The sequence below is a fragment of the Herpailurus yagouaroundi genome, unplaced genomic scaffold (assembly GCF_014898765.1).
Source record: "Herpailurus yagouaroundi ecotype Mexico unplaced genomic scaffold, PumYag 140, whole genome shotgun sequence".
Classification (NCBI taxonomy): Eukaryota; Metazoa; Chordata; class Mammalia; order Carnivora; family Felidae; genus Herpailurus; species Herpailurus yagouaroundi.
Genome location: NW_024412395.1, coordinates 67,403,797 through 67,418,020, shown reverse-complemented (window position 1 = coordinate 67,418,020; position 14,224 = coordinate 67,403,797). Strand labels below are relative to the sequence as shown.

Genomic DNA, 14,224 nt, shown 5'->3' with positions numbered 1-14,224 from the left:
AAGTCTGGCTCTGAAATCTCTTACTGAGATTATGCAAGTTCAGAAACTCTCCATCCAGGAACAAGAGTTGGAAGCCTATTAAAAATAGTTAAAAAAAAAACATTTCTGGACCCTGGTCATTATGAATATTTGGAAATTTTCCATTGAAAATACTACTCATAAAAAATGACCTTCAAAACATACAGAGAAAATAGAAAACTATAAAAATCCCTGAAGGGTTTTTATCTTCCCCTTCTCTCACCATAAGTTTTATTTTAATTCTCTATTTCTTCATTCATTATCCTTGGTGTTAGTGTGCAGCAAACTCACCCAAAATGTGAAAGAGCCAAGGAGACACATAGATTAAAGATAAAAGAAGGCTCCAAACTTTAGTGGGCAGAAAGGTAGCCCCCAAGGGATCAGCCAAATTGTGTGGATGGCAGTCATAAACACCAAGAGGATAACAACGTTAGCGACTGCTGAGCAGAAAATTGGAGTTATTCTTCAATCTATTTTTTCCTCTTTTCTGGTTGTCAGGTTTGTCTGTCCTGTCTTTCATTGATACACCACAAAGAAGCAGCCAAAATGAAACTCCTCCCTTTTAGACATAGCAAAGTATGCATTGATCTTGCAAATTAACAGTAAAACTTTAAAAAAGAAGTTCAATACTATGTGAGCTCGGAACTTTAAATTATATAAGCACCGTGCTGATAATACACAACACAATTACACAATATGAAATTTTTCCAGATTAATTTCAAGATGACAGATCACAGAAGATAACAAGAAAGAGTACATTCCCGGAACTAAAGGTAGAATAGATCAGTAACTGTCTACATATTGTTTCCTGTCTTTCCCAAAATTATGTACTAGAAATCTAATGCTGTAATTCCAGCCTACTCTTAGTGTCTTCCATTCTCTGTGAGCTTTTTGCTCTTTGAATCCTGCCCTAAGTTCTCATTCACATCAATGTCCATTGCCATTCCTTTTGAGTTCTCTTCCAGTCACCAAAGCCAAATTGCCAACATATTTCTAGCTCCACTTGACTGCGATCCTTAGAATATTCACTTTACCTTAAGATCTGTACTGCTCATCTTCTAATTTGTAGCCCAGGAATTCTTGGCTTGCATACTAACCAAATCAGTACAAAAATGTTTCTCAGCTTCTCCCTAATCTCTTTCCAAATTAGTGCTATGCTTTCAATTATTTTCTAGACCTTCATAGAATCTGAGGTAACATTCTCAAGGAAGAATAAGCTCCATGAATATTGAGCTTCGGTTTTTTTACAGTGCACCCAACATGATGTCAAACATTACTTATACAAATTATAATAACTAAAATTTACTGAAGCAGTCACCATTCTAACTCCTTTACATTTAATCCTCACATCCAGTGAAGTAGGTTCTAGTAAAATACCCAATTTATAGATGAGTACACAGAAGCAAAGAGGGGATCAATATATTATCAAATTCACGTAATTGGTAAGTGACTAAACTGGTATGTGAAGTTTTACAGTCTGTACTAGTTTACCAGGGCTGCCAAAACAATATCCCATAGACTGGGTAGCTTAAACAATAGAAATTTATTTCCTCACAGCTCTGAAAGCTAGAAGTTCAAGATGAAGATGTCAACAAAGAATGGTTTCTTTTGAGGTCTCTCTTCTGGGCTTATAGGTAGTAAGTCTTTCCTCTGTGTGTATCCATATCCTAATGTTTCCTCTTTATATAAGGACACCAGTCATATTGGATTAGGGCCCACCTCAATCTCATTGGTCCTTAATTATGTCTTTAAAGGCCTTACCTCAAAATACAGCACAGTCTGAGTTACTGGGGGGTTAAGATACCATATGAATTTGTAGGGGGACACACTGAGCCCATAGCACAGTCTCACTCCAGACTCCTTCTGTTAACCACAAACAAACCTAAAAAAGAGAAAAGGCAGAAGGGAGATGGGGAGAGAGGAAGGAAGGAAGGAAGGAAGGAAGGAAGGAAGGAAGGAAGGGAGGAAGGATAGCAGGAAAAACAGAAGAGAAAGAGAAAAAAAGAAGGAAGGGAGGAAGGAAAGATATTACTTGGGATCAGAGCATGGGACATTACTTGGATTGATTTGATGGCTCTTGGTTTCCATAAGGGATATAGTCATCTCTACCCCAGTGATATAATTGCCAAGCAGAATAACCTTGTAGGCAGCCAGAAGCTGGGTACTTTATAGACATTGCTGAAGACAGAATTCCCCAATTCTTGGGAAGACAGCTTGGTATGGTGATATGACTATGAACTCTGGAGTTACAGAAACAGGGATGCAAATATTAGCTGTCTCATTCTATTTGGAAAATTAATACTTCTTTTCTGAGCCTCAGTTTTCTTAAGATGGGTATAATATTTCATGTAGAATAAGATTATTTTGGGGCGGGGGTGAGGACAGAAGGAGAGAGAATCTTAAGCAGGCTCCATGCTTAGTGTGGAGCCCAAAATAAGGCTCAATCCCATGACCCTGGGATCATGACCTGAGCCTAAATCAAGAGCCTAATGCTCAACTGAACCGCCCAAGTGCCCCATATTTTTTAAAAGGATTGTAGTTGATAGAAAGTTCATAGATGAGCCTATATCCTCAACAAGTAAAAATCTCAAGGTTCTTCCCATTTCCTTTCCATTTTTGGCTCCTCACTTCCTAGATTTATACTGACTACTTCCCTTTCTTTCACATAATCTCTCAAGAATATTAATATCATAATAGTGAAATAACAAGTAATACATTTCTTTCACCTAATTATCTCTTTTCTAAGTACACTTTTTAAAAATGTTTATTTGTTTATTTTGACAGACAGAGAAAGAGCGGGGGGAGGGGCAGAGAGAGAGGGAGAGAAAGAGTCCTAAGCAAGTTCCACATTGACAGTGCAACATGAGGCTTGACCTCAGGAATCATGAGATCATAACATGAGCCGAAATCAAGAGTCAGGCGCTTAACTGACTAAGCCACCTAGATGCCCCTCTAAGTTCACTTTTAGGCATCCCTCCTACACACTACCATCTCTTTGGACTGGGTGTTAGCAATTGCTCTTTTTCCTCCTTTGATTTGGAAAATACCTGCCACTTAAGTAAAATTTTATAAACATGAGATCTAGTCTATTCATGTTATATTTTCCTTTAAAAATTTCCTTTTATACAAATTCTTCAACTGAAATATTTCATACTTCCGGAAAAGTAGAGTATGCAATTTAAAAAAGACAATTACATTTAGAAAAAGAAATATGGATGAATGACCACTCTATCACATTTGCTGCTAACCCCTCTTTATTATTTTGTGTGTGTGGGAGTGGTAGAAATAAATAAAACTGCATGGATATATGAAAGATCCATACTATACCCTAATTTTAGCTCACAAAGTATACTCAAATTAATTCACTTATTTATCAAGTATTACTTTGTCATTTTGGGGGTATCAAACATAGAATGTGAAAGTTGCATAAAGTGTCTATGTTCACAATGGAAAATGCTTTCTGCTCAAGGCAGTGAACATGATACAAATAAATATGTAAGTGGTGATAAGTGTTATTCAAAAAAACAAAGCAAGACATAATTAGTAGGAATGTGAAATGGTGCAGCTGATTTGGCAGTTCCTTAAAAGATTAAACAAAATTACCGTATGATCCAGCAATTCCACCCCTAGTTATATACCCGGGAGAAATGAAAACGTATGTCTGCACAGAAACTTGTACACAAGTGTTCATAATGTTATTCATAATATCCCAAAAGTGGAAACAACACAAATGCTCACTGACTGATAAATCGATAAATTATGGTATGTCTATACAATCAAATATTTTCAGCAATATAAAGAAATGAAACCCTGCTATATGCTATAGCACGGATGAACCTTGAAAACATTACGCTAAATTAAAGAAGCCAGACACAAAAGGCCATTTAGTATATTATTCCATTTATATGAAATATCTAGAGTTAGGTGATATATACAGACAGAAATTAGATTAATGGTTACCTAGAGATGTGGAATGGGGAAACTGGGAAGGGAGGAGGTAATGGCTGAAGGGTATGGAGTTTCCTTATAGGTTGATGAAAATATTCTAAAACTGATGGGGGCAGTGTTTGTACAACTCTATAGATACACTAATAGTTACTGAACTATTGGATTATTTTTAAAAATCAAATGTATTAAAAATAAAAATTGGTGCTCAAGATACTTATATGGAAATGAAGAGCTAAGCCATAAACCAAGATAAAATATTTATAATGTATACGTTTGGCAAAGAATTTATGTCCATAATAGGTACAGAACTTCTACAGTTCAGTAATGAAGAGACAAAGAAGCTTAAAAAAGAAAAACCAGGTTATTGGGATAGAGAATGATGAGGTACTGGTGCTGGTTACTTTTTAAATATGGTTCTCTAAGAAAATCTCTTGGAGGAGAAGCTATCTGGAAAGGGTACCAACTAAAAGAAGAGTTTGCGGGGCGCCTGGGTGGCGCAGTCGGTTAAGCGTCCGACTTCAGCCAGGTCACGATCTTGCGGTCTTTGAGTTCGAGCCCCGCATCGGGCTCTGGGCTGATGGCTCAGAGCCTGGAGCCTGTTTCCAATTCTGTGTCTCCCTCTCTCTCTGCCCCTCCCCCGTTCATGCTCTGTCTCTCTCTCTCTCTGTCCCAAAAATAAATAAACGTTGAAAAAAAAAATTAAAAAAAAAAAAAAAAAAAAAAAAAGAAGGGAGTTTGCTAATCCAGTATCTCGGAAAAGCATATTCTCATGACAAGAAATAGTGGTTTTGGGGGTTTCTGGGTGGCTAAGTTGGTTGCGTGACTCTTGATTTCAGCTCAGGTCATGATCCCAGGGTCATGGGATGGAGCCCTGCTTTGGGCTCCCCACTGAGCATGGAGTCTGCTTGGGATTCTCTCTCTCTGCTTTCCCCTCTCCCATCCTTCTCTCAAATAAATTAATTAATTAAAAAAAATTGTAGTTTCAAAGTCTTAAACCTAGAAGTTGTATGGTTTGTTCAAGAATTAGCAGTTTCAGTGAGGCCAACAGATTAGTAGGTAGTGTCCATAAAGCCAAGCAATTACAGGAAAGACAGGAAATAAAATTGAAGGGGAGCTGGAAATGACTTATTGGGCACCCTTTCCCTTGGTGAAATGACCCTACCTCAGGATGATGATGATGGTATAGCGAAACATTTCCCAGCTCCTGTCTTATATTTTTAATTGCCTTTATACAGGCCCACTTAGAAGACATAACCTTCACATACAATCTGTCCAGACTGAATTCATCCCTGATATGCACACCAATACTTACATTAACTTCCCTATTTCTATGATTACACAACAGTTTACTCAGGATGTGCTGGAATTCTCTGCCCTTCATATCCTGCATTTACTCACTCAGTTTTGTCAATACTTAAAAAGTCTCTCCTACCTGCCCTTTTCTCTGTGGTTCCATGGACAACTCCCTGTTCATAATTTTAATCTGATCTTCTGCAACATTCTAGCTGTTAATTCCTTAAACTTTGCCCTTTTGACATGTTTCCATATATGCTGGATTTTATTAAAGCACAGATCACATCGTGCTTTTTAATATTTTTCTGGTTCAGAAAATCTACTGACTTTTCCTTAAACGTAACATTATTTGTCAAAGTATTTCCCCAAAATATTTTATGGGACAGTAGTCCCATATAAATTTGGAAATGCATTTAGTATATTCTCCCATAGAAAATACAATTGTACATTACCATAATAAGGATTCTATGAAAGTCCTACAGTTGAGAAACCTTTCTAAGTTTTTTAATTCTGACATATATATATATATACATATATGTAACAACTAATAACACGTTGCCTAACTCATATTCTGAGAACACATCTTGACCTAAAAGGATAAAATTGATGCTGCAAATTAGCACTAAAGTAAAAAATAGAAAACGTAAACTATACTAACTATAGATTATTCTGTGAAGTGCATAAAATGGGTTCATTAAAATGCATAAATTTTTAGAACTTAAATGGAATTTAAGGACAATGTAGCAAAAGTCATGTGTTTTATAAATCAGGTTTAAAAATATAAATTTATTTCCAAAGGTTACTTAACAGGCTGTTGGCAGAGCTAAGTATAGGAGTTTTAAATTTTGGCCCCCAAAAGATAAATACTATTTTTATTCAAGTTAAATAATTTAACATGAATTTATTGTCCACTACTATGTACCTGGCATATACAAAGATATCCTGACAATTTATCTAGGCATTGTTATTAACATTGTATATTTATTTAACTCTGTTGGTTACATGTAAATTCAAGGCTTCCTCTAGATTTTTAAGTCTCTCTTAGTGTCTAACATATCATCATGCACAACTAGTCACTAACATAACACCTTTATGTAATATATTCTTGCTATATAATTAAAAATTAAAGGGGACTTGGTAAGACTGAGGGTCCTCCTTCTGGTTCATAGCTGGCACCTTCTTGCTGTGTCCTCAGATAGTGAAAAGGATGAGGGGTATTTGTGGGGTCTCTTTTATAAGAGCATGAACCTTATCCCTTAAGACCTAATCACCTCTGAAAGGCCCTACCTCCTAATACCATCACGTTTGGGAGTTAAGATTCTATATAAGAATTTGGGGAACACTAATAATTCAGACGATAGCATAATCCCACCAACAATAGTAAAGGTCCAAATGCTCATTAACACTTTATATTGTCAGCTTTTATTAATTTTAGTTGTACTCTCTCACAATAGTGCTAATTTTAATTTTTCTGATGACTATGTTGAGTATCTTTTAATATGCTTATTTTCCATTTGCATATAATTTTTTGAGAAGTGCCTATTCAATCTTTAACCCATTTTAATTGGATTATTTATTTTTAATTCCTTATACATTTTCAATGTATAATTTTCAGATACATGAGTTTCAAACACTTTCTCACAACTTCCTTTTCAGTGTCTTAATGGTGCTTATCTTGATGAGCAGAAAATCTTGATTTTAATGAAATGTAATTAACAGTATTTTATTTTATAATTGGTGCTATGTCCTGATTCAGAAATCTTTGCCAACCTTGTCATGAACATATTATCCTATGTTTCTTTTATAAGATTTAATGTTTTATATTTCACAGTCAGATCTTTGAACTCCTTTGAGTCAATCTTTCTGTACGATACCAGGTTGGGTAGTAGATATTTTTAATGGGGCCAGATATTCAAGAAAGTAGAATGCAGAAAGGTATAGTGAGTTAACCGATGTACAGCTTCAGTTTGGGTTTGCTGTCTTGTTTGCCGTTTTGCAATGTAAGTTAGTGATGCTTTTGGAAGTTTTAAAAAGAAATCAATTACAATGATATGTAATTAAGTCGGTTCACTTTAAGTGATCTCCACAAACTACAGCTTTACCAGTGTCATAACAAATTATAGTATTTTTTCAGTGGTGTGCCCAAATCAGTCTTTTGCTCTGGAAGGCTGAGTGCTTTTGGCCACTCTTCAGGGGCAACATTGTGGAGAAGAAAGAGGACTGGACTGGTAATCTGCTAACTTGATTTCAAACTCTGTGTGTCATTAATTAGCTGTAGTTCGCTGCAGGGCATTCTTGTAGTTTTATCTGTCCGACACCCTTCCTTTCTTCTGGAAGCAACAATCCGCTCCTTCTTGGAGCTACATTTGTCCACCCTAAGACCCATACACTTATGTTAAGATTTGCAAGGTTACTACATTTTCTTATTTTCCAAACCTGAAACAAGTCCATTTCAGCTCCCCCAAATCGATTCCAGTCTCCCAACAGCTTGTCATCTCAAATGTATTGGTCTAAAAGTTTCAATTCTTCCAAATTGAAACCATCAGTGCTATTAAGCTATTTGAAACTAGTCCATAAAGAGAAGCAGTCACATTGTTTTCATGGAAGAATGTTTTAAGGTTTAAAATATCAGTGCGGTGCATCCTACTATTGTAGAGAAGGCTGGGCTGCACTGAGGGGGAATAAAGCTTGTCTAAGGAGTGCAGTAGCAATGAGCGACTCCTGGCGGTATTCAGCTCCCGACTCAGATCCAACCACAAACCTTCCTTTCTGATCCTAGATTATTCTACCTTCTCTAGAATGAATAAGATGATGACCTTTTGACCTAAACTGTCTGAGCTGCCTTGTGTTTCTTACAAGTAAGGAAAGTCTAAAACCACTAAAATTAGGCAACACTCTGGGCCAATATTTTAAAGAGAATAATTTGATGAGTTTGAAGCCCAAATTCTCATCAAGTTCTTCAAGCACCCAACCTCAGCCTGCTCCCTAAACCATGGGACAGGAAAACATGCTGTATTTTACAATCAAGATATAACAAGGTTGTATATCTCAAAGAAACTAATAGAAATAGAAGAGTCCTTGAAAGACTAGAAATTTAACTGATAGACTCTTCAAAATTATGTATCTATATGCATATATATATATACATACCTATTTGTGGATTCAAATACTTTATGATATGATATAGAAGGTACGTCACACTGCTATTGACTAAAAAATCAAGTGTATGTTAACATTTACAAAGTGTTGTGAGAAAACAGGTTGTACCTTTCAATAGTAATTTTTATGATGCTTAAAGCAAAGGGGGATTATTTATTATTTATTACAAAGCTACAAACACCTTAATGGCGTGTATTGCAGCTATGATTTGTTATAGGCGTAAACACAGAATTCTCTAAATTGTTTTAGATGGAATATCCATTCCTGCATTTGTGACTATTTACTGATAAGATTTTGTTTTCTTTCCTGACTCTGATAACATCCTCAGTGGCTGAACATGTGCCTATGTTCTTTCTTTTTCTCTTCCTGTGCTGCATGAACACATTTCCTTCCATCTTTGAATCCAAAGGAGACAGAACCTTTAAAAAAAATTCAGTGTGGTTTTCCATTAGTTTTTACTGTGGATCTCTAAATCATTTTGAAAGAGGAAGTCTCACTTTCCTGCTGAAATCTATTTCCCTCAGAGTGTAAATGTGTTGGTTTATCACTTAAAGTCACTTTTCTGTTAAACTCTTTTGAATCAGATAATAACTGCCTAAAATGAGGGTGAACGAACTGAGGTAAAGGACTCAATAGAATGCTAGACATGTATTTTGTCCGCAGTTCTGTTTGCTCTCTCATAGAAAACCTGGTTCGGAAATTGGTTATAAAAACAAATCTATTTTAAAGGAAACAAGACAAAAATTTGTGAAGTGCCTTTCTTTTTTTAAAAAGAAATACTGGGGGCGCTGGGTGGCTCAGTCGGTTAAGCGTCTGACTTCGGCTCAGGTCGTGATCTCGCGGTTTGTGAGTTCCAGCCCCACGTCGGGTTCTGTGCTGACACCTCAGAGCCTGGAGCCTGCTTCAGATTCTCTGTCTCCCCCTCTTTCTGACCCTCCCCCGTTCATGCTCTGCTTCTCTCTGTCTCAAAAATAAATAAATATTTAAAAAATAAATAAATAAAAGAAGTACTGAAACAAAGGGAAAGTGAAATCAGGAATTTAACGTTGCCTGCATTAGTGAAATAACAGAAGAATGTACAAAATATTAAAATGTAATTAATTCTGGCTGAGAAAGAAGGGTAGCAAATATTCTTGCATTAGAACTGATGCAGATAAAATCTCATATGAAAATGGATCTTAATACATACTTAGCCATGTTGATGAGGATTTACCCATGTCTCTCAAATACTGCCATTTTAAATTTGCATTCTGGAGGCTGAAAATGAGCTATGTACTTGAATATTAGACATATGTCCTGAATGTCTGTCTACAGTAGTAAATGCCACATACACGTTTTAAATATAACTCATGGAATTTGTGGACAGCAGTGTGTGAGAATACACATTAAATGTCATAGAAATTTACATGTGGAGGCATGCATAAGATTCCTACCAGTCTGCAGACAATTTGACATTACTCTTAATTAAGTATATCTGGGTTCTGTATTTCAGAGATAATTTCTACAATGAAGAAAGAACAGATTTTTTGGGCTTCTGTGTATCTGCTGCTTAACTGTGCTTCTGCCCCTCTTAGTGCTGTCGCCGAGGATGCTGAGGAATATACAGATGTCACAGGTAAAACGTTAGAAGCATTCATCTTTTTCAGCTAGTTAAAGCTCTCAATTTTAATTCAATAATTTAATATATTTTTCTCCATTGTGTAGAAAAATTAGCTTTTGCAGAAGTGACATTTTTCTTGGGAAATGTCTTATATGTAAAATGTAAAAAAAAAATCCAAACAACAAAAAAATGAAACTTACACCAAAAAAAGTCACTTTAGCAAGGAAGGCTCTTTTTTTCAGGCTATAACATCTTAACATTGAAGGATCTCTAGACAAGTGCAGGTAGCAAAGTGCTGTAGAAACAGCTCTCTGTGAACCGTGATGCCACCCTTTGGCTGGGATAAGTGTGAAAAGAAAAAGGAAACTACAGACATTCTCTCCTTTTCTTGCCTTATTCTCAAAATAAGAACTTCCCAGATGAGTCCAGTGTGAGAACCTAACCACACAGGACACTGGGAGATCTGGCTTAGTGCAAGTTAATTCTCATCCCAGAAAGCTCTGTATCTAAAAAAAAATATTAACAATCAGCAATAGAACAAAAAAAGGACTGTACCATGACTGTTATTATAGATTTCTTTCTTAAAAGTAACATTTTTGTGGCAAATTAGTAACACATTGATAGAAATCTCAAGTCATTGGTAATAGTGAGAGAATATGAACAAAGTGATAGCTTCTATTCATATGTAATGTTTATGATGTACAAAAGACTTCCATAAATATATTTTTATTTCATATATCTAACCACTCTTTAAAGGGATTTAATTCAATATATTTCCCTTTGATAAAGACTAAATAAATATATATTATGTGCCTGAGATTGGTAGGTCCTAGGGAAGCAGTGATGAGTCAGACCAAGTTCTCAAGAATCTGTTTCACGGAGAGACTGTTCTATTGCCAGTGAAAAAAAAATTGTTATAAAAATTTCCTAAAAATGAAACTATTTAATAAACACTATAATCTGCTTTTATAAAATGAGAATTTAGGCATTATGAAATAAGCTCTAATTCTTCATTTGCCCCATTTATCAAAAGAGATAGCTTCCGATATTCTGGAAGTTGAGCAGAGAAGGAATGTAGAGAATAAAATCCCAACAGGGAAACAGCGGGCAACCCATCTTGGGAGGTGGGAGGAGAGAGGATCCCCAATATTGACCTAATCTAATCTCCTCAGTTAGCCTGAGAAAATGCACGCCAGGTCACCAGAAGCTTCCTGAAAATGTTGCTGTTGCCACAGTCGGCCAACAAGCCAGAATTAACCCACCAATAATTAAGCCAGAGTTTAAAATCTCTGGATAAGTTCAGAAAAAACCAAGCTGGCTAAGAAAACACCTTTATCTCAAAGTTAGACTTGAAGGTCACTAAACTGACTAGCTGCACAGTCTTAACCAGTTTTGGGGCTTGGGGTTTTGTTTTTAATTAATCTTTCAATAACATGATTCCATATCAGAATCCATTCAATTTTGAAGATACCATTTATCACACTGTGCCAAAGTCATGACATCTTTTTATAGAAGTATACCATTTCATTGAATAGAGTATTATCATCTTATAAGAAAACATAAGGTTTTATTGCTTCTCTCACAAGGGAATAGTAGAACTTTTCTTAATCAGTCTAACCAGCGGGGAGGATGAAAAACAATAAACCTTTTGATAATAAAAAACGGTAGTGACAAGATTTTTTTTAAATTCCTTTAGAGTGGGAGAGAGAAGATTAGCAGGGAGCATTTAAAGAAAAGCAGGTGTCCTTCATAAGATTTAGAATCAGACAGACCTAAGTTTGGATGTGTGATTTGTCACTCAGTGGCTTTGCAAAATTAGGTGAGTTATGTAAACTCTCTGACTCCCAGTGTCTTTATATATAAAGATGTAAATAATTATGTTCATATGGTTGTTATATGAACTGCGTAGAAGCACCTGGCACATTTTGTGGCAGGGAGAAGTCAGAGCATATGGCTGCGTTCTTTTTTTTTTTTTTTTAATTTTTTTTTAACGTTTTTATTTTTATTTTTGAGACAGAGAGAGACAGAGCATGAACGGGGGAGGGTCAGAGAGAGGGTGACACAGAATCTGAAACAGGCTCCAGGCTCCGAGCTGTCAGCACAGAGCCTGACGCGGGGCTCGAACTCACGGACCGCGAGATCATGACCTGAGCGAAGTCGGCCGCTTAACCGACTGAGCCACCCAGGCGCCCCATGGCTGCGTTCTTAAATAGTAAATTCCATTAAAACTCTAGACTCCCAAACAAGTTCCAGGAGAATGAGGACTCTAAAAGGGATGTGACATATCCCCAAATATTATCATGAGCCTTCTATCCAACATCCCAGGGCAGGGGGAAGGGAGACTGAAATCCTCAGACTATGAGACATAAAATACAAGAAATCAATGACAAAAATGACATAATATAAACCATAATTCTGTCTGGCTGCATCAGATTAAATTCCTGTTATACTGCTCTGTATGTGTTTTCTAGTTACTTGGTGTTAGGCAGATCCTTGTCACTAACACTTTCCTCAAGTCTCAGTTTCAAGTCTCAGGAAAGCTCTCCCTGATCCTTCAGACAAGCTTAGGCATCTTAGTACACACAAACACAGCACCTTGAACGTCCTGAATATTTATGTAAGTAAGTCTTCAGTGTCTGCATGCTACATGAGTGTGTGTGTGTGGGGGGGGGGGGAGGGTGTCTGCTGCCACCTGATATTTGTACTATCACATCCGCCCTGACCGCTCAGTGCCTGACACATATCAACACACGATTGTTAACTTTCAAAAGGATTTATCCGAAGTAAGAAATAAAAACCAAGACAGACTTGCATCCCTTTTGGATGGAGTGCATGGCACCACATTCAAGGGAGCACACCTCATCACTCCCCCACGTCAGCGATGTGCAAAGTGTGGGTCGTAAGCTGATGGGACAACACAATATTCTAATACATGATTCATCTAAAAAATACATTAAAATGTGAACAGTAACGATAAAGAACCAGGTAATAACTTAATAAAATATAGTTTACAATTAATTCTTAGTGTTTCATTTGGGAAGTTGTTGTAAAATCACCTGCTTTCATTATTGAAACATTTTTAGTTTTTATAAAGTAAATTTGAGAAAAAAAATGTATTGAGTGGAAATCCTAGGATTAAATCTATGTCCTTGACCTAAATGCCAATCTAGAAATCTCAGTCATGCAGATCTGTGACAGTATCACTCAATGTTAAGAATGTGTGAGATATTTGGTGTAAAACTATGTGGGGTCAATTCTAAAGCCAGCACTTATGGTGTGAACTGAGCAATTAATTTCGATAGTGCTATTTTATAATTTTTAAAATGGTATTTAAAAATACCTAATTCAGGGGCGCCTGGGTGGCGCAGTCGGTTAAGCGTCCGACTTCAGCCAGGTCACGATCTCGCGGTCTGTGAGTTCGAGCCCCGCGTCGGGCTCTGGGCTGATGGCTCAGAGCCTGGAGCCTGTTTCCGATTCTGTGTCTCCCTCTCTCTCTGCCCCTCCCCTGTTCATGCTCTGTCTCTCTCTGTCCCAAAAATAAATAAACGTTGAAAAAAAAAATTAAAAAAATAAAAATAAAAAATAAAATAAAAATACCTAATTCAGAAGGTTGTTGTGATTATTAAATAATACAATTACAAAATGTCTGGAGCACAATTATTCATAAACAACAGCTGTTACTACTACTACAGGCATAAATATGGTACTAGCTTTCGTTTTTGTGGTGATGGCCTGCCACCTGGTGGCATAATTACTAAATAGCAAGTTGAGGGAGCGATATTTGTTTAATAGACAAAATGTAAAGTAAAAGTTTTGGCATGATGAATAGGACTATCAAATACATCAAAAGTCAAAATCAGAGGAGTCATCAATGAAGATGTGACGATTTCTGAATATCTGAGGTAGCATCAACATGGGAATAAGGAATCATAATATTATGAGGAGCGCTATAGGAATTTCTGAAAAAATGGGATATAAGCCATAAGCTTCAAAATATCTGAATATTATTTATTATTCCTAGCTAATTCTCAAAATTATTTATGTTACTCCTGAGATCCTGAGACCTATTCTAAGATCAGACATTTATAGAACTGACAGGTCAAATTTTTATCGGTCACATAAAAATGCATCCACAAATACATTGTGCTAATGCAATGATACTTATCGTGGGTCTGCTCTCAATCGAGTGCACTGCTTAGAGTCTTT

General features: G+C 36.4%; 1 protein-coding gene across 3 annotated transcripts in view; it reads left to right on the top strand.

Moving 5' to 3' along the window:
• TFPI (tissue factor pathway inhibitor) overlaps positions 1-14,224 on the top strand; it is a 106,058-nt gene that overhangs the window by 57,110 nt on the left and 34,724 nt on the right. For all 3 annotated transcript variants that reach the window (XR_005790421.1, XM_040475602.1, XM_040475603.1), the window contains one exon: positions 9,911-10,033. Coding sequence is in view for 2 of the 3 variants with exons in the window: in XM_040475602.1 (XP_040331536.1) it covers positions 9,925-10,033 (109 nt within the window). In the remaining variant the exon portion in view is untranslated. The remainder of the gene's footprint in view (positions 1-9,910; positions 10,034-14,224) is intronic.